The sequence below is a fragment of the Bos javanicus genome, chromosome 26, assembly GCF_032452875.1.
Source record: "Bos javanicus breed banteng chromosome 26, ARS-OSU_banteng_1.0, whole genome shotgun sequence".
NCBI lineage: Eukaryota > Metazoa > Chordata > Mammalia > Artiodactyla > Bovidae > Bos > Bos javanicus.
Window position 1 is genome coordinate 18,069,770 of NC_083893.1, and position 26,295 is coordinate 18,096,064.

The window sequence follows — 26,295 nt, forward strand, 5'->3', positions numbered from 1 at the left end:
CTCTTCTTAGTGGGAAGCTTTAAATCTTTCACCACTGAGTATGTTAGTCCTGAATTTTTCATAGATGCTCACAGTCAGGTTGTAGAGGCTTCTTTCTGTTCCTAGATTCTTGAGTGTTTTTATCATGAAAGGGTGTTGGAAGGGGTCAAATGCCTTTTTTGTGTCAGTTGAGATGATTGTATTATTTTTTCCCATTTCACTCTATTAATATGTGTTTGATTTTTTTCAGTTGATTTGATTTTTTATGTTGAACCACCCTTGCATTTCTGGGGTAAATCCATGGTGCATAGTCCTCTTAATACACTCCTGAATTTGGTTTGCTAATTTTTTTTTTAGGATTCTTGCATCTATATTCATAAGGAGATTGATCTGTAGTTGTCTTGATGTTTTTGTCTTTGGCAGGGTAAAACCAGCCTCATGTAATGAGTCAGGGAAGTACTCATTCCTTTATTTTTTAGAAGAGTTCGAGAAGAACTGACGGTATTTTTATTTTTTCTTTAAATGTCTGGCAGAATTCATCAGTGGAACCATGTGAACCTTGACTTTTCTTTGTCAGAAGTTTTAAAAATCATTAAAAATCACTTTTTATATCCTTACTTTTATTAAGTCTTTTTTTTTTTTTTTTTTTGAGTAGTTTATTTCTAAGAATTTGTCCATTTCATCTGTGTTATCTACTTACTGGCATACTCTTGTTCATTTTATTTTTTTGTACTACTTTCTATTTCTGTAAAGTCAGTAGTGATGCTTTCATTTCTGGTTTTGGTAAATTGAGTCTTCTTTGACTTCTTGGTCAGTCTGTCTAAATGTTTGTCATTATCGTTAATCTTTTCAAAGAGGTTTTAGTTTCTCTGATTTTTTCCTCTATTTTTCTGTTCTCTTGCTTCAAAAACTCTTTACCTACATCTTTATTTTTTCCTTTCTTCTGCTTCATTATCATTTTGGTTCTTCTTTTTCTAGTTCCTTAAGGGTAGTAGGTTAGGTTATTGATTAGTGATAATTCTTTTTTTAATGTAAGCTATGAAATTTCCTCTGAACACTGCTTTTGCTGCATCTTATATATTTTCGTATGTTGGGTTTATTTTCTTATTATTATTCTCAAAGTATTTTCTAATTTTCTTTCTTTCTTTTTATTTTGGCCACACTGTGTGAGTTGCAGGATCTTGGTTCCTTGACCAGGGATCAAACCTATGCCCCCTGCAAGGAAAGTGTGGGGTCCTAACCACTGGACCACCAGGGAATTCCTTACGGATGTCTAACTTACCTCTCTTAGTTGTTTCATCTATTACTGAAAGTAGTGTTGAAGTCTACAGCTATTACTTTTCTTCCCTTCCACTCTGTCAGTTTTACTTCATATTTTGGGTGACTCTGTTGTTAGGTGCTTACAAATTTTTAATCATTGAGTCTTTTTTTTTTTTTTTTAATAGTGGTATAGTTGATGTAGGGACTTCCTAGGTGATCCAGTGGTAAAGAACCACCCTCCCAATGTAGGAGACCATCCCTGAGTGGGAAATGCAGGTTCGATCCCTGAGTCAGGAAGATCCCTGGGAGGAGGAAATGGCAGCCCACTCCAGTATTCTTGTTGTTGTGGAGTGGCTAAAATGTGTCTGACTCTTTGCAACTCCATGGACTGCAGCATGCCAGGCTTGCCTGTCCTTCACTATCTCCCGGAGTTTGCTCGGACTCACGTCCATTGTGTTGATGATGCCATCCAACCATATCATTATCACCCTCTTCTCTTCCTGTCCTCAGTCTTTCCCAGCATCAGGGTCTTTTCCAGTGAGTCAGCTCTTTGCACCTGGTGGCCAGAGTATTGGAATTTTGAACAGTATTCTTACCTGGAAAATTCCACAGACAGGAGCCTGGTGCACTGTAGTCCGTAGCATCACAAAGAGTTGGACAGCTGAGTGGCTAAGCACCCACACAGTCGATACACTTTATTATATAATAGAGGTTAAGGTGTACAACATAGTAATTCATAGTTTTTAAAAGTTACATTTCATTTATAGTTACTGTTAAATCTTCTTGGTAGATTGACTTACAGTGTCCTTTGTCTACTGTAACAAGTTTTATCTTAACATCTATTTTGTCTGATGTTAGTACATTCACCCCATTTTTCTTTCATTTGCTGTTCTCATGGGCTTTTTCTTTCATTGTTAACTTCTTCATGTCTTTGACTCTAATGTTGAGTTTCTTATACATAGCATATAGTTGGATCATGGGTTTTTTTTTTAATCCATTTTGCCTTTTATTGGAGAGTATAATCCATTTACATATGATGTAATGACTGATAAGTAAGGATCTTTGCCATTTTGCTATTTGTTTTCTCACATATCCCATGTTACGGAACTGTTAGGTCTTCCTTACTGCCTTTTTATATCATATAACTATTTTCTGGTGTACTATTTTGATTCCTTTTCCACTTTTACTATGCAATTTTTAGTTATTTTCTTAGTGTCTGTCTTGGGGATATATAGTTAACATCTTAATAATGACTTAGTTTCAATAGTATTACAAAATACTTGGCTCATATGTAGCTGTGTCCCTCAACTTTAGATTGTTATTGTACTGTCAAAAATTTCATCTTTATACATTGTATGCTCATCAACATAAACTTATTTTTGTATGTAGCTATCTTTTAATCACATAAGGTTAAAAAGAAATTACAAACCAAAACGCAACCTTCTTCCTTCCTTCATCAAACATTTTATATGTGCTAAGTTGCTTCCATCATGTCCGACTCTTTGTGACCCTGTGGACTGTAGCCCACCAGGCTCCTCTGTCCATGGGATTCTCCAGCCCACTGGAGTGGGTTGCCGTGTCCTTCGCCAGGGGATCATCCCGACCCAGAGATCGAACACATATCTCTTAGGTCTGCTGCATTGGCAGGCAGTTTCTTTGCCACTGGTGCCACCTGAGAAGTTCATTTTATGATAAAGTGCTTTGTTTATGCTTTCAGATACTATTCTAAATAGTTTGCAGATATTATCTTAATTTTTTGAGGTAAAAACAATTTTATAGCCCAGGAAGATGAGGCATAAAGAAGACAAATTTCCCAAGGCCATAGAAGCGTTATAATACATAGTCAGAAATCTAAACCCAGGTAATCTGACTCCAGAATCCATGTTCTTAACTACCAGTCTCTCACTTCCTAGAGTACTAGTATTCCTTCTATTACATTACAGCATGGAGTGTAAAATTCAACTGGGTACATAAAACAGATGCACTCATGTTGAAAATTCAGGATAGATAAAGCAAAGAGTACTGGGAGTCAGTTGGGAGGAAGACCTATGTCGTTGAAAACCAAGCAGGATCACGACTTGAAATTTGAGAGAAGGACACTTTAGGCAAAGGAGCAGGATGAGGCAAGGGATCAGACAAGCAAAAGCAAGGTGAATTTGAGAAACAGAATACTTTTGGGTTGAGTGTGCTTGAAGAACATTGGGAAAGTATATTGAAAAGGTCCACTTTGGGAAGAATTTAAAAGCTAGACTTCAGAGTTTGAAATTTACTCTACATGCATTAGATAATCACTGAACACTTTTGAGCAGAGAGAAACTATTAAGAATTTACTTTACATGTACGTATATATGTGAATCTGAAGGCTAGCTCAAAATTTAGGGTCATTTTAAAATTTCTAAAATATGGTGAAGCTTATTTCAGTGGGGTCCAGATTAAAGTTTGATCTTTTGTACTGCTGTACATTAAAGTGTGTTGGAGATGTGTTATAAAGTGATGATTTTTTAAATTTGCAAATTAGATATGTTTAAGTAAATGTGTTTGATTATATCAAAAGGGAGATGCTTCCTTTCAGAATCATCTCTTGTGTGAGAGGTGGGGTGGTGTAATGTGCATTTAATTACATGCCATGTACAGTCGTTCAGGTCAGCACTGTTTTTTGAGTCCTTCTGAAACCAGTGTGTTTGCCAAGTACTGAAAGTATAACCATAAATAAGACTTAATCATAATTTTTCAGTCTCTTTTTCTTCCTAACTGGTGAACATTGGAATGCTCTAGTACTCATTCTTCTTCCTTCCTTTCCTTTTTCTTTTGTTTATATTCTTTACCATTATAGTTTATTACAAGATATTGAATATAGTTCCCTGTGCTGTACAGTAAGACCTTGTTTATTTTATATATATTAGTATGTATCTGCTAATCCCAAACTCCTAAGTTATCTCTCCCTCACCCCCTTTCCACTTTGGTAATCATGAGTTTGTTTTCAGTGTCTGTGAGCCTATTTCTGTTCTGTAAATAAGTTCATTTGTTTTTCTTCTTTTAGATTTCACATATAAGCAATGTCATGTACTTGTCTTTGTCTTACTTAATATGATCTCTAGGTCCAACCATGTTGCTGCAAGTTTCATTGTTGTTTTTTTTTTCTAAAGCAAATAGAACTCGGTATTATTTATTGTTTGCAGCGTATGGGATTTTAGTTCCCTGACCAGGGATTAAACCTGTGCCCTCTGAAGTGGAAGTGCGAAGTCCTAACCACTGGACCACAAGGGAATTCCCCAAATTTCATTCTTTTTTGTGACTGAGTAGATCCATCTAGTCAGAGCTATGGTTCCCCAGTAGTCACGTACGGATGTGAGAGTTGGACTTTAAAGAAAGCAAACCAATGAAGAATTGATGGTTTTGAACTGTGGTGTTGGAGAAGACTCTTGAAAGTCCCTTGGACTGCAAGGAGATCCAACCAGTCCATCCCAAGGGAAATCAGTCCTGAATATTCATTGGAAGGACTGATGCTGAAGCTGAAACTCCAGTACTTCAGCCACCTGATGTGAAGAGCTGACTCATTGGAAAAGACCCTGATGCTGGGAAAGATTGAAGGCGGGAGGAGAAAAGGACGACAGAGGATGAGATGGTTGGATGGCATCACCGACCCAGTGGATATAAGTTTGAGAAAACTCCGGGAGTTGATGATGGACAGGGAGGCCTGGCGTGCTGCAGTCCATGGGGTTGCAAAGGGCAGGCACGACTGAGCAACTGAACTGAACTGATAGATATATCTGATATGTATATCTTCTTTGTCCATTCATCTTTTAATGAACATTTAGGTTGCTCCCATGTCTTGGCTGTTGTAAATAGTGCTGCTGTGAACATTGGGGAGTGCATGTATCATCTTGAATTAGCGTTTTATCCAGATGGATGTTAGGAGTCCGATTGCTTGATCATATGGCAACTAGAGTTTTTACAGGAATCTCCATACTGTTTTCCTATCATAGTGGCTGCATCAATTTACACTCCCATCAACTACTGTAGGAGGATACTCTTTTCTCCACAACCTCATCAGCATTTATTACTTGTGAACTTTCTGATGATGGCCATTCTGATCAGGGTGAGGTGATGCTTCGTTATAGGTTTTATTTACATTTCTCTAATAAATAGTGATGGTAAGCATCATTTCATGTGCTTATTGGCCATCTGTATGTCTTTTCTGGAGAAATGTCTGTTTATGTCTTCTGCCCATTTTTTGATTGGGTTTCTTTTCCTTTTTAAATACCCTCATTGAGTGGATAAGATCTTGTTTGTGCATGCCAAGTCACTTCGCTCATGTCTGACTCTTCAGCCCTATGGACTGTAGCCCACCAGGCTCTGTCCATGGGATTCTCGAGGCAAGAATACTGGAGTGGGTTGCCATGCCCTTCTCCAGATCATTCCAACCCAGGGATCAAACCTATATCTCTTACGTCTCCTTAATTGGCAGGTGGGTTCTTTAGCACTTACACCACCTGGGAAGCCCAGATATGATCTCATGTATTTCTAAAGCTTTAAGTTCTGTCTGTACTTAGATGATTTCCAGTTTTATATCCTGATCCCATTGTCTCCTATTTCAAACTCACTCATCCAGTTGTTTCCTGCACAGACCCACTTTGATTTCCAAGAGACAAGTTAGATTTAACGTGTCCAAAACTGAACTAAATTTCTCTATTCCACTTGTTTCTCCTCCAGTCTTCTCTTAGAAAGTTACATTACCATTTACCCAGTTCTCAGACCAAATAAAGCCTAAGTGTCCTCTCCCTCATTCTGCTAGTGCATCATCAAAGCAAGTTGGTTTAATCCTCAGGTTATACTCTGTATCCTTTCACTCATTTCTGCCTCCACCACTGCCACTCTGGTTGTCACCATTATTTCTTGCGAAGGCTGTTGTAATAGTCTCATTATAATACTTTACTCATTATCAGTTATCTGTGCAGCCACCTGGTGAACTTAAACAATATAAATCTGGTCATATTACTTCTGTCACTACCAGATATAAAATTAGTGAATTTCTGTTAAATTCAGATCCCAATCCTCTCACGTAGCCTCTGTGATCCTGCCTCTAGATATCTGTCTCGTCTCCTGCTTTCTTACTTTGCTCAGACCACACCAATTTTCTTGCTGTTTCTCAGATATACCATACTTCGTACCCTTCACTGCTTCAGTGCTGTTCCCCTTGTCTAGAACGTTCCTTTGTCTTGAATATCTAGATGACTTGCTCACTCAGTTCATTCAGTGCTCAAAAATTCAGCCTCTTAAGAGTCTTTTCCGGACCTAAGAATTCTCCACCCTACTCAGTTTTTCCTCCGCATTTCTCAGTGTTACCAGTAATGGTTTTTCAGAGTTTAGTTATTGCCCACCCCCACCCCCACCACCAGTCTGCTATATCCTTGGACCAGTTCTTCTCTTACTTATCTTTACCTCATTATTATTCATTGTCATTGTCATCATTATTTATATATTTTTATCTCCTCTGCCAGAATTAGAGTTCCAGATAGGAACTTTTGTCTGTGGTGTTCACAGCTGCATCAGTAGTGACTGACTCATAGTATGTGCTCAATAAATATAAGTAAATAAATATCTATAGTCCAACAAGGACAAGAGCCTCAGAAACAACAGAACTTTAAAAAAAAAATTACTGAACTCTCGAACAATAGTTTTAGTATCTTTGAGAAAATATGTAATGCCAGGGCTATTATGAATTCAGTAATGCTTTTTAAAGAAATAATGCATTTTGTTCACAGCAAAAAATGCATTTAGAAAAGTAGCGGCTGTATGTGCAAGCACATTTTTATTTAATTTGCAAACAGTGCTCATGTGGATGTACTGACCTTCTAATGACTGAGTTCCTCTAAGGAATTGTGGCCCACAGATTGTGAACTCCTGATGTAATTGACTCATTCCTAATCAACTTCAGATTTGCATTTAAATGGCTTCTTTTTAGCATAATTACTGTACCCAAGACAGTTTGATATAACAGAAAAAATGAACCAAAACTGCCCTTGAATTTCCAAAGAACTAAATCCAACTGACCTAGTTACTTTCTACCTTTGCAATTTTGGCTACTTAACATCATGGAGTCTCATTTATGGCATAATATATGTAAATATAATTATATGGAATTATTTGGGTAATGTTCCAGCTTACTCGAGTTGTATTTTCCCTCCTTAATGTACTAATACCACTGTTTTTCAGGACTTCATCTCTCTCGATTTATTTCTGTCTTTGCTGTGATTACAGCTTTGCACACAAAAGTGTGCCTGTCATCTCTGTTCATGGGCTGGCAAAGCAAGCCTTAATGTCTGGTTTTAGTTCATAGGTATAGGAACCTTTTTCCATTAGATATCGGTTGCTCTTCTGTTTCATTTATTTCTGTTTCTTTAGGTCTTCAACATGCTAGACTCACAAAATGAGTCATTTTAAAATATTAAACCCATGAGGTAAATAGAAGGGTATATTTGTATTTATCCAACTAACACTTACTGACTGCAGTTTGGGAACAGGCAGGCTGATGTTAAGAAAAAGAAGAATAGGTTCCTGATCTTTGCTCAAAAATCTAGTAGGTAAAATCCACCCTGCCCCCCAATTTTTATTTTTTTTTTAACTGAAGTATAGTTTTCTAGCAGTGCGACTTCAGCACTGATGGAGATGTTCCTAACTTTGCCTGAGATTTTGGACTGAGATAAAGGATGCCTTAAAATTAACTAGATTACGGGTTGCAGGGGAACATTCTGGGCAGAAGGCTTGCTGTGCTTTAAAGGCATGGAAGCACTGACATGTGTGTAATGACTGATAAATCAGTCTGGCCAGAGCATAGAATATGTAGAAAGAAAATGGCAGGGCAGACAGAAAAGTGGTTTGGAACTAGACAGACCCTCAGTGATCTTGCATGCCAGCCAGGAATTTGAAGTCTTCAGTATTGTCAGTGGAAAGCTATCAGAGATTTTTAAAACTGAGAAAAGATGGGAGAGGTTTGATGGCAGTGTGAAGGATGGTTTTTGGTAGATTTGGTGATGTAGGGAATGTTTTAAGTAGTCAGATGAACTAAAAATTAAGAGATGTCATTAGTATGTTGGGTGAAGAAGTGAAAAGCCTGGACTTCATAGAGTCACTGGCTTGGTTTTAAACCGAGGGTCCGTGTCTTTGTAGTTAAATGAAAAAAAAAAAAATAGCTGCTTTGATTTTCTATTTTCTTACATATATTAGGTAATAGCAATAATACCTGTTTTACAGTGTTCCCCTGATGATATTATCATATCATATATATTGAGCTTGTACAGACAAAGTAGAATGGTGGCTGGCAAGACTGGAAGTAGAAGCAAACAGTTACTCTTCCACTATGTAGTACATAGCTCCAGTTTTCTTCTTCAGCAAAATGAAAGAAGTACTGGAGATGGATGATGGTGCCAACAGTGTAAAATTTTATGCAATAGTAAATGTAAAAATGATTAAAATTATAAATTTTATATTATGTATATTTTGCCACTGCTTTCAAAATGATAAGGGGAAATACTATCAATCATATGCCAGTAATTTTTAAATTAAAGAAAAATATAACTTCCCAAAAACTGACTCGAGAAATAAAAAGCTTGAATAGTTCTATAACTATTAAATAAACTTAATAGTTAAAACAAAGAGAATAACCCCAGAATGCTTTACATGTGAGTTCCTCCCTACTTTTTTTAAGGAAGAAAGCTTCCAACTTTTCTGTCACCTCCTCCAGAAAGTAGGAAAAAAGGAAATATATCTCAGTTCTTTCTAGAAGGATATTTGTCAAACCAGGCATGTAAGAAAGAAAATCATAGGTCAGTTTCACTCATGAAATAGATTAGCCCTTTAGTAATAGAAAAATTCTTCACTTTTTTGTTATATGCTTTTTTTTCTTTTTTAAATTCTTAGTGGACTGTTGTGTTAGTTTCACGTGTACAGCAAAGTGGATCAGTTATACATATCCATATATCCACTCTTTTTTAAAAATTATTTTTCCATGTAGGCCATTACCGAGTATTGAGTAGAGTTCCCTGTTGTACAGTAGGTTCTTATTAGTTATCTATGTTTTATTCTTTTATCCTTGAATAATTCTTTTCCTGATTGTTACTGCCATCTCTATTGCTTTCTTCTTATCTTCTTATACTTTTCTCACAGCTGAGCCTCCCTCTTTGGGGTAACATACCTGTGTCACTCTGAGTCTGTTATGAACTGCATGCTACCAGGCCCTGTTGTTCAGTCACTCAGTCATGTCCCACTCTTCAGCAGCCCCATGGTTCACCAGGCTCCTCTGTCTATGGGATTTCCCAGGCAAGAATACTGGAGGGGCTTGCCATTCGCTTCTCTAGATCTTCCCAACCCAGGGATCGAACTTGTGTCTGCTGCATTGGAAGGCAGATTTTTTACCAGAGACAGGGAAGCTCATGCTATGCCTTGTCACTTTTTTCTCTTTTGCTTAGTTAATTTAATTGATTAATATTTATTGTAATATTTACATGTTTGATATTTTTCCTGAAATTGTTTTTTTTTTTGTTTCTTGTTTAGCATGCTTACTTTTTGTTTAGTTTTAAATTTTACTTCCTTTTGTAGTTGTTCTTTGTTGTTGTTTATTTCCTCCGGTGATTGGAAATTCTTCAGCCTTATCCATACATTCTAAAGCAAATTTATGTTAAACCTACATTTTCTTATTAACATCAAAGAGTAATGACTATTATAAATTATTCCCTCATCCTGCATGCACACTTCATCTAAGCATACTTTATTTACTCTTCTTCACCTAAGATTTTTTGAAATAGTTTGGGATGTTATTCCTAAATCATTAATTTTAAAAATTATATTGTGTTTAAAGAATTCTTTATCTCTTGTATTAAACTGAATCGCCTCATATTAGTAACAAGTGTTTATACTTAACTGTTAGTTTTGCTGGTACATTGCTTGCCATTATTTGTTTTTAACTTTTTATTTTGTATTGGGATATAGCCGATTAACAAACAATGTTGCGAGTTTCAGGTGAACAGCAAAGGAACTCAGCCATACACTGTTATTTTTTATATAAAGTGTTTGTCGTTTTTAGGAGGTCTTTGTTCTGAATTTTTTATTTTAGCTCGACTACTTTAACTGTTACTAGTACCCAAGTAAATGGATGTCTTACTTTTTAAATCAGAGCATATCTAGTATTTTTATTTTATCCATATCTGTGAATAATAGATTGGCTTTAAACATTTTTTTTTTAACCTTCAGAATTTTGTAAACATAGCTCCATTGGCTTTTAGCATTTACTTTTACTGATGAAATGACTGTCATTCTGAATCTCTTTCCTCTTATTTTGTGTAAATTAAGTAAAAATTTCCCCTAATTTTGGAGCTTTACTTTTATTTTTGAAATTCAGATATTCTGCTGGGAGAGTTACATGTATCAATATGCTTTTTTCCCCCTGAGTATTCTGCCCAGGACTTCTCAAAACACATTAACTATGAAGATGCATAACAGTATTCAACATCAGGAAGTTTTCTTTTTGTTCTCGTCTTCCCCCTTCATCCCACCCCATTTCTTAAATTTAATTTTTGAAAATTTTTAGTATTTGCTCTTTCTTGTTCTGGAAATCCTCTTTCACAGATCCTGAATGTCCTGGCCTCCTCCTCATCTCTAATCTTTTTCACATGATTTCTTTGACTTCAGATTTACTATGCATTATGGGGAGCCTGGTGGGCTTCTGTCTATGGGGTCGCACAGAGTCGGACACGACTGAAGTGACTTAGCAGCAGCAGCAGCAGCATGAGGACATTTCTTGAATTTTTTAAAATCGCTAATTGGTTGTATATTTTTCTATTTAATACTTTATTTGGTTATTTTGGCAGTTTGGGTTTTCTTTTTTTCTCTTCCCCAAATACATATTCTGCACTCCTTTTCTAGAGCAGCTTGCTTTTTGTTTTAAATGCCGTTCTTCCCTGGCTTCAATAGAAACACTATTTGTTAATTTTTTTCAACCTCTAGTATTTTTCTTCATTAATTCTGTTTCAGTTTGGGCTGTTAGTCTTGACTAGGTTATTGTTTGTCTTTAGTGTGTGTCTTATCAGGTTCTTTCATCAGTTTTTGTGCTGGGTGATTCTCAGGATGGTGAGTGAGCCAGCAGATGTGCTCCTCACAGATGTGGGCTGGAAGCAGATGCTCAGGGAAAGAGGAAGAAGTCTTAATGCGTGTAATTGTCCAGCAGGGGCGGATTGCCTAGAGTAATGAGAGAACAGCCTTGTTTTGGCTCTTTACCTGTAGAAGTTCATCCAGACTGCTTTGGTTGTATGATAGATACCTTAAAGTAGCTGAAACATTGATTAAAAAGGGTTTAATTACCTCTGTTCCTTTGGATTGAGTATAAAAGATTGTGTAATCTGGTGCTTTTTGATTATTCATTTTGGTGCTTACTTTTAAAGAAGGTAAGTGTGGTATTCCCAAGTTAAAACCCTGAGTTTTAAGCAAAAAACTCCAGATACTATCAGTCTCTTTTTTGTATGTTTTAAAATACTCGCTGATGATTGTTACCAACAAGCACCTTTGAACTGGTATTTTATAAAATAATGATACCATATTGAAGATTGAGCTCTTTTTTTTTTAAATACCAGGCACCAAGCTTTGTAAGAGCTTGGAGACCTTGATGTGAAAATTGTCTCTCAGACTGATAATCACTGTACTGTTCTCTCAGGAAAGGTTCCCAAGACACGTGAACCATTTTTTCATTCCATCTATGATATTTTTCTTATTTCAGAACTACAGGCTGTTGCTTACTTCAGTTGTCTGTGTATTTGATACATTCCTCTCATTACTTTTCATAATCTGCTTTTCCCATTTTGGTTAGAAATAGAGATATGATTTAGATTGAAGAGGGTAATATGTGAGAAATTTTAATCTTCTGTCTTTTGTTTTTGAGAGGTAGGTTATTAAAATCAAACTGAAAACCAGAGAGCCCTAGTATAAGAGGAACATTCTGGGAAACAGGAAGGCCTTCCTTCCTAGCCTTCTTGGCATATTAAATCTCCTTGAGGACCTAAACATATGGAAAGAAAAACAGAAGCTGGGTTTAGATAGCCTATGACAACTCTTATGTTACAGAATACTTTCATAGACAGTGCTTTGCATGTAATATTAATAGAAGAGAGAAAACATAGGGCAATTAACATTTATTTAAAAGACAGGGAGTGATAATGTGAATTCTGAGGATGAGAAAACTGGAAACCCAGTCTCCTTGAGGGCGGGTACCATGTCTGTTCATCATTGCCTACCTATTCAGTGCCTGTCACTGTCCCTGATAGGTGGTAGGCTTTTGGTTAATGTATGTTAGATAAGCAAATATCTATTTGTTGAATAAGCTGAAGAATGCCTTGACAGAGATAATGTATTTGGGCAGAAGTGAAATGAAAAGGCTTCAGAAAATATGAGGACATAGAAATGGTAGATGATTGAACACGTTAGAATACCAGCCTGGTTGGAGCTGGGATAGTGAGCAGGGAAGTTTTGAGAAATAAGGCTGTCAGTGGTAGGTTAGGGTCAAATTATTAATTATAAATGGTTTTGATTGCTAGACTTAGGAATTTGGGATTTGTTTTTAAAAACAAAGTGTGGTTTTGCTGAACAGTTGGTCACATTGTTAGAGTAGTGTTTTAGGAAGACGATCTGAAGACACAGTGATTGTCTTGAGGTTGCAGTGAGAAGAGATTGGAGACCAGCTTTCATTCCAGTTGCAATGTTGGATGGGGATTCTTTGGCCAGTAGTCATGCTCAATAAAATTATTAATATTTCTTTACATGTAATATGTTACATACAGGTGAGTTTTAAGCCCTGGTGATTGAACATAATGACATAGCTGTCTTTTTCATTATGTATTTAATTTTCCTTGGCATTTTGTTGTTGATCTTCATGGCTTTTCTATGAGATCATGGTATAAATTTTGAATACATTTATTCTTTTCTTATTTGCCTTTTGTTAATGTCAAGCATAGCACATGAGACATTCCTTGTTGCTATGCAACTGCTAAATTCAATATTTAATATTAATAAAACTGAGTGGCATTAAATTCAGTTAAGCAGAGTAGGCAAAATATGACTTAACGGTATCTGATCAGTATCTGTGTGGTTTAATGTATTGTTGCAGACAAGAGCAAGACTTGTTTACAGTTGCTGTTTTGATCAAAATTAATTGTGGTTAAATCTTTGCTTTTATGACCAGATTTTTTTTCTTGTTTATTTTTGGTCTTTCCCTTTTCCTGTTCTTTGATAATGTGATTCAATTTTTGTTAGTGTTTTTGTGTTATTGATGTTATTACTATTCTTTCTAATTCTTTTATCTTTTGTAATTTTTAAAATTTTACCTACCAAGGCTTTTATTTGATTTTTTTCTTTCTTAGTATCATTTTTTGCTATATTTACATTTTCCCTTTGAAGAATTTATGCTGAGCATACACATTTGGAATTTGTTATTATTTCATATAAATCCAGGTGAAAGCATATTAGATTTGCTCTTCAGAATAAGAGCCACCCATAATCCCCTTTAGTTATTTGCAGTGTGTACTTGGTACTTGCCAGATATTGAAACACTTTCATTAATATTTGTGAAGTTAGAAATCCATTTTGGGAGTAAGAGGGCTCTAGAGGCAGGCTACAGGATTTTTTTTTTTCTTTGTAAGCTAGTGTTGAAAGTATCTAGTTTGCAGACCCAGGATAGGCAGTACTTAGCATTTCCTTCTCATTCCCTCCCCACCACCTTCCCACCCTCAAAAACCTTAGCCCAACACTTTATCCTCCCTAGTGTAGAGAAAAGAGGACATAGTAATTTAGTGAACAGAGTTTTAATTATAGTAGGCAAATAATAAACAGGGTAGATATTTTCCATTTGTTTGAATGGGTAGTTTGGTTTTGTTAATGTCCTTGGAATAATTTTGATGGGAAGAACAAAAGAGAGTTGAAAAACAATTGATTGTTAATAATAAATGAAAAACCTAGAATCTAGAAATCATGAAAATAGTATAGGAAAGTCAAGTAACTACAGTGTAGATGGTACAAACTCTAGGGTTTACCCTATTGAATATGATGACTTAATATTAAGGACAGAGGAATCCTTTACAGTACAGTGTTACTCTTATAAGGGGATAAGATACTGTTTCTTGGGACCATCTTTCTTACCCGCTTACTTTCCAAACTTTCTGGTGATTGTATTTGTGGTTAGGAAACGTCCCTGTTTGTGGGCCTCATGTGCCCACCAGGCTATAGGATTTTAAATTAGTGGTTCCCTCACTTTTGAACATGGGGGTACTTTTTAACAATTAAAAAAAATTGTAAACCCTTAGGTGATAATCAGATTATGTGACAAAATGCATAGTGGCCCAAACTACGAGGAATTCAGTCAAACTTACATATTTTCTTAATTACAGTAATATTTCTGTACATTTGAAATGTGGACATTGAATGCACAAGACCATTTCTTTCTTTCTTAAGGTCATGTTTAAAGGACATTTATTTATAGGCCTCTTGTTTTACTTACTTGAGCTCCAAATGAGGTCATGATACATAGAGTTTGGAAACTGCTTTACTAACCCATTATTTGTTGTGTTGTATGAAGGTACAGTTGGCTTCTCTTTTGCATTTTCCTCCTTACTCTTAATATAGAAGACAGCAAGGTGACAAAGATATTTTTTAACTTGTTTTTCATTGAGTTAATCAGTGGTATTTGAGGTAATATATTAGAAAAGTTTATTTTTGTTTTCATTTTCTAAACATCTATGTATAGGTATCTTTGAATTCTCTTTGTCTCTCTTTTTGTGTATAATCAGTGGTTCATAAATAGACCCAGTAGTTACTGTGGCAGTGTGAACTAATGACAAAAGTCTTTTTCTTTTTGTGATACAAATGTTGTTTTCAGTGAGGCTTTTCCTTCTTAAAAAACTGTTAGATTGAAGAATCTATTAACTCAGTTCAGATTCAGAAATACGCTGTTTAGATTAACCCAGAACACTGAAAATTTTGAAGCAGTTTGACTCATTTGGAAAGGTGCCTCTTAAAATGAAGTTTGAAAGTTTATGTAAAGAGGTATTTGGAATTTTGTAAGATGGTAAGAGACCTCATGAATTTACATTCCTTCATTGGTTATTTCTACTGTTGTTTTGTATTGTCCTTGAATGGGTTGTGAATTTGTATTGAGTGTTAATCACTGACGAAAATGCAAATACTCCTTTTAGATTCGTCATTGACACTCTCCTCAGCATCCTTTCAATAATAATCTGGAGGTCCTGAGAATGGAAGGAAAGCACCATCATTTTTTCATGCAACTAGGTTAAAATTACTGTAGGGAATATTATTGTAATAATGAATTTTTTTCATCCTTTCAGGGTTTGAAAGTATTCTTGAAGGGCTGTTTGGACCTGCATTATTAAAAGATCTCAGTTTATTTAAAGGTATTCAAAATCTTTCTTTGGTATTTCAAATTCTTCCTGGTGACATAAATGATATCTTGGTGACTTAAGCCCCAGTCTCCTTCTCCTTTTTATTCACAGTTTTATGTGGGATGACGCTATACCCATGTAAGCATCTTTTTGTATGTAGTTATCTGTGATAATGCAAATATACTTATGAATAAAGTATATTAACTAGTGAACAATTATTGCAGATAAGGAGCCTGTATTTTTGGTGTAGTTAAACCAGATAATATTTTTGAAATTAGTTCTCATTTGTTTCCTGAAAGATCCTCTTTTGTGACTATTAATTTGTTATTCCTACTGTTTTTGCAGACTGTGAACCTGAAAGCATTTCTGATTGGACTTTTGATGAAAATTGTCTATTCTGTTGCTTGAGAAGAGATAAAGTAAAGGTAACCAAGAAACTTGTGAAACTTGTCTAGAGTGGTATTTTGTAGATTTTATTTTCCCAAAACTTGGTTACTTTGTTGGAGAATTTGTAGGAGTACAGGTTCCATGTTCATTTATAAAGGATTTGATAATAACTCGGTTTAGCGATTTAGACGGTTTCTATTCTGTTTAGTCTGTTGAGAAATCTATATCCCAACATGCAATGCCCTATTTATGTAGTTCACTAGACAGAATAATTAACTAGGTCTCAAACTGTTGTGTTATTTTAAATATGAAATGTAATTCATGTAGTGGGAGTCATTTATACAGTAACAAGCACCTAGATCAAGTAGTTATTAATTCATGTAGACTTACGATGGACTGTGGTTTATGCCGTCTTATGTTTCTTCATAATACTTGAGCATGGATGCTGTTTATATTCAGGTGTAGAAACTGGCTGTACCTTAGGGTTTCTCTTGTTTTATTGCTTTGTGTTAAACATAAAAAGAATTTTGGTTTAGACATTAAAGTTGTTGGAAATTATTTATAATTTTACAGTGAATTTATGTTTCTTTTCATGGTATTTCTGTTCCATGGAAATGTTTAAAACATTTTTAATTCCTTCCTTTTCCTTGTACACTTCTGACTTCAAATCATTGACGAAGTTGTATCAGTTCTTCTTTGTACTGAATATCATTCTTTTTCTCTTTTCACAGTCATCACCGTAGTTCAGACCATTAGCATTTTTCTGGGCTACTGAAATAATGATTCCTCTCTCTCAGTTTTTGTCAGTGTGTTAAACACTGGTACATGGTTAAACCCTTCTCCTCCCTGCCTTCCCGTAACCCTCACTCTTCGAGTAGTATGGAAATGTTAACCCACACTCAGTCTCTGGTGACTTTACAGTTGTCTTTGGGATTCATTAGCCTAATGCTCAGAGTCTCGGTGCCCTCCCAGTTTGGTCCACTTCTCTTAGCAATACTACTAGTCTTCTACGCAAAATTGGTCTGATCATTTATAGTAAACGACGTACTTTTACCATTTGGACTAGGCCATTGCACTTGTTCTTTAAAGCTTGAAATTCTGCTTGCTCTTAGTCTTACCTTAACTCTCCTTTCTTATAAATGGTATACCTCTGCTCTTACTGCTGTTTCAACACTTCACACTGTTGTAGTAAATATTACACCAATTATTTGTCAATTAATATTCTGCTTTCTGTTATTAATCCTTTTCTGTGTTTGAGTCTTGTGTTCCTGACTACATTGTCAACTTGTGAAGACCACGGACCATGACTTATGCTATTTTGTACCCTTGCATATAGCCATTCTACCATTATTTACTATTGTTGGCAGGTTGCTTTAAATCAAAGCTAATTTAAGAGCATTTTAATGTTCTTCTTTTATGGCATCTTTTTCTTGCTTAAGTACATGAAAAAATTGTTGCTGTGACTATCCAGGATGGTCTGTTTTTATTGAGTTAATGAGTAAAGTGTTTTGAAATTTATTGCAGTTTGGAAAAGACCGGAAAATTAAGCAGCTACCAATGAAGTTTAAGTTCATCATTTTAAACTGTGTGTCTTTGTGTGTACATTCATATATGTTGTGACCAATTATTGAGCAAGTTATTTAATAGGCATTTTGGCAGTACAGAAGGAGCCAATGATTGATTACCTTTTTTTTCAGAAGAGGATTGGGAGGAAAGCTCTTCTGTGGTCAATAATAGAGTACAGTATATTCTTGTAATATGATTGAGTTTTCCATCGCTATATGAGGATAAAATACTTCATGAATATTTTTAGAAGAAAATACAGAAATAGCAAGGCATGGAACCATGTGGCATTTAACCATTAGCAGCTATTCTTACTGTTTGTAGTTCTGTAATTTTTAGTTAGTATTCTAGTTAGAAAGAATATTTGTTTGAAAGGCCAGCTAGATCTGGGAAAGGTAGTCTTCTCCATTAGACTTTTCACTACCTGTCTTTGGCATTTGTTTTTATCAGAGACAGCCATAGTGTCTGTGTCTTTAAACATAGAGAGAGCCTAGAAAACATAACTTGTCAGATAAATAGCTTTAGTTGTGTTAGATTGAAAGTGATTGTGTTGAAACTCTTCCAGACATTTGTGCATCTTATCTGAGAAGGAGTAGATCTGAAAGTTAATTATACCTACGTTGGGTTGAGACTTGGCTGAGTTTGGTGGTGGTGGTTTAGTCGCTAAGTCGTGTCCGACTCTTGTAACCCCATGGGCTGTAGCCTGCCAGGCTCCTCTGTCCATGGAATTTTCCATGCAAGAATACTGGAATGGATTGCCATTTCCTTCTCCAGGAGTATCTTCCCGACTCAGGAATCGAACCCAGGTCTCCTGCATTGAAGGCAGATTCTTTACCGACTGAGCTTTGAGGGAAGCCCGAAAGATTCCAAAAATGAAAGAAGTACGGGAGAGAGTGGTTAACAGCCAAGAGGTGGCAGCATAGAGCACAATATTGGAATTTTGATTTGAGGTTGGCATGGTGAGATGCCAGGTAATATTTGAAAAAGCTGTTAGAAATACTAGTCTGATATTTAAGAATGAGATGCAGGTTATTCCTAATTGTTTTTAGTTAATTTGATTTTCATTGGATACTATTAGAATGGATAAAATAAATACATTATTTACATTTACTTTCAAAAATACCTGCCCTTTCTTGGTGACTCAGTTGGTCAAAGAATCTATCTGCCTGCAGTGCAGGAGATCTGGGTTTGATCCCTGGGTCTGTCAGGGAAATCCCCTGGAGAAGGGAAAGGCAACCCACTGTAGTGTTCTTGCCTGGAGAATTCCAGGGACAGAGGAGCATGGTGGGGTACTGACCATGAGGTTGCAAAGAGTTGGACACAACTGAGCAACTAACACTTTAAAAATATCTAGTGAAAAATATGAAGTTGCCTTTTTGGAAAATATAACAGGAACTTACCTAGAAATTAGTAAAATGATTGTTCATCTACACTTCAGTAGTTAGAAAATATATTTTGTATGGGAAAGACAAGTAACTTTTTTTGAGCACCTACTATGTGCCAGTTACTTTGATTTGCTCCCATTTAATTCTCACAGCAACATCCCTATAAAGTTAGTTATAAAGCTGGTTAAAGCCATCCCAGTTTTACAGATAAAGAAATGGCAAGGATCAGTCTGAGTTAGGGCAAAGTCGCATAGCTGGGATTGGATCCATGTTTTTAGAGTACGTGGATTTTGATTACAAAGCTAGAAACATGAATATGGAAAATGGTAGAGTAAGAATTAAGTGGTATTTGAAATTACTCAGTTTGGAAGAGGAAGAGAATAAGAGTGTAAAGGGGCATGAGTATATTTGAAATAGCCAGTCTCAGTTGTGCTAGGAGTCCATTAACGAGTGAGTGTCTACCTGCCTGCCTTACTTGGCTTCTCCCTTCTTTCCTTCCTTTCCTGTTTGTTGGGCATGTAGTATATACTCTAAAATGTGTACTAAATGAATAAGAAGTCAGTGTACATAATGAAGTTGGAGAATTATAATATTATAGCTAACTGTTTTGACTGCTTACATACACCAAGTATATGCACGAAAAGCTTTCTGTGTACTATACACTTATGAGGCTTTTATACTTTTTCTTAGCTTCTTTTTGAAATAATTTTAGATATATAAAACACTTGCAAAAATAATAAATTCCTCTATACCTAGGTTTCCCAAATGATAATGTCTTATGTAACCACAATACAATGATAAAAATCAGGAGATAAACACTGATAAAGTACTGTAATCTGCATATCTTTCAGAATTCAACAGTTACCCCAATAGAGTCATGTTTCTGGTCCAGGAGTCAATCTAGGACCACACTTTGTTATATGGCTGTCATGTCTGCTTTGTCTCCTTTAGTCTAATAGTTCTGTTTTTCTTTGCCTTTCATGATGTTGACACTTTTGAAGAATGCTAGCAAATTGATTTGTCTCATGGTTCCTCAGTTTGTCTGATGGTCCTTATAATTGAATTCAGGTTATGCAAGAATTGCATAGAATTGACGGGGTGTCATCCTTAGTGCACCATATCAGGAAACACTTGGTGATGTTTAATTTGATCACTTGGTTAAGACTGTGTCTGCCAAGTTTCCTATACTGTAGGGTTTCTGCTTTTTTCCCTTTTGTGCTTGATAGGTATCTTGTGGAGACATACTTTGAGATTTTGTAAATATTTTTTTCTCATCATAATTTTAGCATCAATTGATTAATCTTGTCTGAAAAAAAATACTAGCATGGTGTTTACCAAATGATGCTTCCCTAGTTCTATTATTTCTTCAAACTCTATTTGTTGAAATTTTACTGTAAGGAAGATGTTTCCCTTCTCTATTTATGTTTTTGTTGTTTACCTGTCAGTATTGACTCATGAATTCTTATTTTGTTCTTTGGATTATAATTTATTGCAATCATTATTTATTTTGTAGTTTGAGTTGTTTTACATTTGTCCATTGAAAGCCCATTCTGGTTGGCTTTTCATCTTTTTTTTTTTGTTTATCACGTTTCTATCAATCTTTACCTTTTTGCCCCGAAAACTGTTCCACACTTACCTTTGCTTTCTCTATCAGAACCTTGGATTTTGCCAAGGAATCCTCATTTCTTTTTTTTTTCTCTTAAACACCAAAAACATTTTGCTTTGGGGTATAGCCAATTAACAGTGTTTTGACAGTTTCAGGTGACCAGTGAAGAGACTCAGCCATAAATATACATGTATCCTGATGCTGGGAAAGATTAGGGGCGGGAGGAGAAGGGGACAACAGAGGATGAGATGGTTGGATGGCATCACCGACTTGATGGACATGAGTTTGGGTAGACTTCAGGAGTTGGTAATGGACAGGGAGGCCTGGCGTGATGCGGTCCATGGGGTCGCAAAGAGTCGGACACGACTGAGCAACTGAACTGATCCATTCTTCCTTGTTTTTTTAATTTGGAAAATTGTATAAGATAGCAAAACACTAGGTATACTCATTGTACTAGAACATCATTGCTTCTAGACCTCCTTAGTTGTCTGAGCTACAAAATATGTGTGTTAATACTTAAATATATGTACACATACACCTGTATTTCTATGTCAGAAGCTATCTTGTGATGCTGTTATTAATTGTAGGATTGTGTTGATAGCATGAAGAGCTGATCCAATAGTAGTGAAGGAGTACTGGAGAGAGGGAAAGAATTAAAAATTACTTTCAGGATTTCATATCCTTAAAAATGGACTAATTTTAAGCGATGAATCAGTGTATGATAATGGATATTCTTGTACTTGGCTGAGATGGAGATAGCTGTTGTAAAGAGTTATGGATGTTTTAATAACTAAGGATAATGCGAGATGGGATTTTGTATACAAATATGAATTGTTTATGCTCTTTAAGTTTATTATAAGGCTATTATTAGTAAGTTCAGTATTTGACAATCATGTTAGGAGAATGTTCTAAGAAGTTAGGACTTGTGGTACATTTTTGAAGAATATATAGGTCTGGATAGACAGACACAGGAGAGGCATAGAATTTATTTTTGTAAGTAACCAGCAATAAGATTGGAGTAAGTCAAGAAGATCCCCTGGAGAAGGAAATGGCACCCACTCCAGTATTCTTGCCTGGAAAATCCTATGGATGGAGGAAGCTGGCGGGCTACAGTCCATGGGGTCACAAAGAGGCGGACTAGACTGAGCGACTTCACTTTCACTTTTCACTTTCAAGATTCTCTCTCTTTCGGTGCCCATCTATTCTCAGGAATCATGTAACTAGATACTTTTCATGCCTATTATTACCCTGTCATGTTGTGTTTACTTTGAACATTTCGTCATTTCCTCTTTTGTGAGTATGCACTAATTAGAAGTTTTAGAGATATCCTTCTTACATTTTAATTTTTATTTCAATTTTAGCACATTGAAATTTATAGTAAGAGCAGATGCTAAATCTAAGTTATTATTTTCTGATTGTATTCTACAGCATGTATTTATGCTGAATGTATCAGTTTGGGCATATTCAACACTGCTGATAAAGACTTGTCTGTCATCTTGTCCTAGAGAACCACAACTCAATAAGTATTCACAGTACCTATTATGTAAATGGAACTGTGGAAGAAAAATGTATGAATATAGTGCTTGTCTGTTAGGACTGAGAAAGAAGAAGCAAATCTGAGAAGTTTAAGAGTTATTTACGTAGGAGACTTAAATAAATACAGGATAAGTTGAATGAATACCAGACATTAGTACATGATTAATTACTTATGAAGTTAAGTGTACAAATCTAAATTGCAAGACCTAACCTTGTTGTATTTCCAGAGGCTTTTATATATATTATTTTAAAAGATTAAGGAAAACCACTTGACACGGTGAATCAGTGCTCATCCAAGATTCAGTATCAAAGAGTTTTTTCTGGCGGGCAGGAGGGTGATTTGTGTGTATGCATGTGTGTGTGTGTGTGTTGTGTTTTTTTAATATATACTCCCAGTCTGTGGACTTTTTTCCCCTAAGGCAAACATAGAGATTCAGAGAAATCATTAATTGGAGATCAGTTCTATCCAATATTACGTGGTTAGAATTAAGCAGATACACTAGTTATTTGGCAAATTTGATAAAAGTCTGATTCTTGGTAAACCAGAGTATACCAGAGAAGTAAAAAATGGATCCCTCCTTGCATATGGAATATTGGTGGCTAATGAAATTAAAGGAGATTTAAATCCTCCAACCTGCTTTGTTGCTGTTGCTTAGTCGCTTCAGTCATGTCCAACTCTGTGTGACCCTGTGGATTGTACCCGGCCAGGCTTCTCTGTCCATGGGATTTTCCAGGCAAGAATACTGGAGTGGGTTGCCATTTCCTCCTCCAGGGGATCTTCCCAACCCAGGGATCAAACCCTGGTCTCCTGCATTGCAGGCAGATTCTTTACCACTGAGACACCAGGGAATACTGACAACCTGCTTGCCCAGAACCAGAGCTCTGTCATTGAGAGTAAAGTTCCCTGCTTCATTCTCATGTAATGTTTAAAAGGTAGTAGTTAGCAAAAGAAAATAGTTTTAAAAACTATACATGTCTAACGGAAGAAAAACTAACAGCAGGTTCTGATTATAGATCCTGGTGAATTAAATAAAATAGTAGTAAAAGATGCTTACTCCTTGGAAGGAAAGTTATGACCAACCTAGATGGCATATTCAAAAGCGGAGACATTACTTTGCCAACAAAGGTCCGTCTAGTCAAGGCTATGGTTTTTCCAGTGGTCATGTATGGATGTGAGAGTTGGACTGTGAAGAAAGCTGAGCGCCGAAGAATTGATGCTTTTGAACTGTGGTGTCAGAGAAGACTCTTGAGAGTCCCTTGGATTGCAAGGAGATCCAACCAGTCCATTCTAAAGGAGATCAGTCCTGGGTGTTCTTTGGAAGGAATGATGCTAAAGCTGAAACTCCAGTACTTTGGCCACCTTATGTGAAGAGTTGACTCATTGGAAAAGACTCTGATGCTGGGAGGGATTGGGGGCAGGAGGAGAAGGGGACGACAGAGGATGAGATGGCTGGATGGCATCACTGACTCTATGGACGTGAGTTTGAGTGAACTCCGGGAGTTGGTGATGGACAGGGAGGCCTGGAGTGCTTTGATTTATGGGGTCGCAGAGAGTCGGACATGACTGAGCGACTGAACTGAACTGAATAGTCATTTGCTACTACTTGCACTTTAGGCTTAATTTCCATGTACAATAATAACAATTAGATATACTGATAAGAATCATTTGTGGTACATTTATTGGACATTTTTAATACTGTATTTAACTCTTGATATGTAGGCAGGCTTCAAACTTCGTCATTTTCCTATTCTTTAACCTATTGGTCTGCTTAACAAAATTGAAAATAATGTTGAAAGTGAAAGTCACTCAGTTGTGTCCAACTCTTTGTGGCTCCATGCTCTATACAGTCCATGAAATTCTCCTGGCCAGAATACTGAAGTGGGTAGCCATTCCCTTCTCCAGGGGATCTTCCCAACTCAGGTCTCCCACATTGTCGGTGGATTCTTAAGCAGCTGAGCCACCAGAGAAGCCCGAAGATAACATTGACATACAGTAAACATTGTATTAAGCCCAACAATTCATATTTAGTTAATGTAAAAAGCAGTAATTTACACAAAATAAGAAGCTTTCTTTTTAGATAACTGACCTTAAAAAATACAGTCATGTAAAATGGTGGAGTCCTTTTCCCTAAGACTTGATGGCATTTAAAATAATAAGCATAGGAGAGTGGCATTTGAATCAATGAGTTGCATCTTGTCAGCTCTTATTAGCTTATTGCTTGAAATGTCAGTAAGCCATTGGTAGCGGACATGGCTGTAGCTGTAGCTCCATGTTCTACTTGCATAGGTCTTTTAAAAATAATTATTACAAAACCTGCATGCATACATATGCTTTTAATTCATAGATTTACTATGTGGTATGGATTTTTTTTTTAACACTATTTAAATTTGGAGAAAGTGAAGAGGAACTAAAAAGCCTCTTGATGAAAGTGAAAGAGGAGACTGAAAAAGTTGGCTTAAAGCTCAACATTCAGTAAACGAAGATCATGGCATCTGGCCCCATCACTTCATGGCAAATAGATGGGGAAGCAGTGGAAATAGTCTCAGACTTTTATTTTTTGGGGCTCCAGAATCACTGCAGATGGTGACTGCAGCCATGAAATTAAAAGATGCTTACTCCTTGGAAGAAAAGTTATGACCAACATAGATAGCATATTCAAAAGCAGAGACATTACTTTGCCAACAAAGGTCCGTCTAGTCAAGGCTATGGTTTTTCCTGTGGTCATGTATGGATGTGAAAGTTGGACTGTGAAGAAAGCTGAGCGCCGAAGTATAGATGCCTTTGAGCTGTGGTGTTGGAGAAGACTCTTGAGAGTCCCTTGGACTGCAAGGAGATCTAACCAGTCCATTCTGAAGATCAGTCCTGGGTGTTCTTTGGAAGGACTGATGCTAAAGCTGAAACTCCAATACTTTGGCCACCTCATGCGAAAAGTTGACTCATTGGAAAAGACTCTGATCCTAGGGGGATTGGGGGCAGGAGGAAAAGGGGACAACAGAGGATGAGATGGCTGGATGGCGTCACCAACTCGATGGATGTGAGTTTGAGTGAACTCCGGAGTTGGTGATATACAGGGAGGCCTGGCGTGCTGCGATTCATGGGGTCGCAAAGAGTCGGACACGACTGAGCGACTGAACTGAACTGAAATTCCCACGCTGTAATGAACCCCATTACAGCGTGGGAATGGTCTTGAATTTTGACAGGAACAGCTCTAAAATGTTACCCCATCAGTTTTGTATCACACTTCTTAAGTCTAGGCCTTCTTAACCTTTCCCAAGTGAAACTTGTTATTTTTTCTTTCATTACTTTTCCTAAGATGTTGTGTCTTGAAAATAAGCAGCTATGTAAGTGATCTCCCCCATTCTTACTCCCCCCAGGCAAACTCAAAGGTGACAAACTTTAGAGTTAGAAAAGAAACTTTAAGAAATGTTAAATCTTTATTTTTTGTTTAAAGTTTAACTTTATTAACTATTTATTGCCCTGACAACTAACTACCATGCTCATACAATTTTGTTGCTTCATTTATTCAGTAATGTCCTTGCTGTTTCAGGGATCAGTAGAGCTACTTTTATATAGTTCTTAGAGAACTTTAATATTCTGTCAGGGATCAGAAAATCCAGCCCACAGTCTGTTTTTGTAATGCCTACAAGCTTAAAGAAGTAGTTTTGGAGGGGGAAGAATGAGGTGTTACAGAGACTGTATGTGACTTGCAAAGCCTCAAGTATTTACTCTCTGGCCCTTGACAAAACATTTTATTCCATTTTGAGTATCTTCCATCAGGTTGTTGGAATTAAGAGAATGCTGAAATTTATTAATTTCCGTATCCTATTTACTGCTCTCTCTGTTTTTCTTCCTCTGTGTATCAGAGCAACAACACAAGCAAATATAATTTAATGGCAAGAGAGCTAGGATTATAGAGAAGAGAGTAGGAGAGAAACAAGGAAGACTTGGCTTGTGGAAGGAAAGTAGAGTTCAACATTTGTCCACCTGACTTTTTTAAACTTTTAACTTTCAATAATTGCACATTTATAAAAAAGGTAAAAGAATGGCACGAAAATTTTCGTGTGCCCTTTACCTAGATTGCCACTTACTTTGCCATATTTGCCTTGTTAATTCATTGTTCATCTTTCTCTTTCACAAATATTG

At 36.3% G+C, this 26,295-nt stretch overlaps 1 protein-coding gene across 8 annotated transcripts in view; it reads left to right on the forward strand.

The window, feature by feature from the left end:
• LCOR (ligand dependent nuclear receptor corepressor) overlaps nucleotides 1-26,295 on the forward strand; it is a 124,181-nt gene that overhangs the window by 46,074 nt on the left and 51,812 nt on the right. For 6 of the 8 annotated variants that reach the window (XM_061402961.1, XM_061402959.1, XM_061402963.1 and 3 more), the window contains 2 exons: nucleotides 15,621-15,686; nucleotides 16,020-16,099. In XM_061402961.1, the coding sequence (XP_061258945.1) occupies nucleotides 15,621-15,686; nucleotides 16,020-16,099 (146 nt within the window). Of the gene's footprint in view, nucleotides 1-15,620; nucleotides 15,687-16,019; nucleotides 16,100-26,295 lie in introns of those variants that run through there. The other 2 variants (XM_061402964.1, XM_061402965.1) reach the window with 1 other exon arrangement.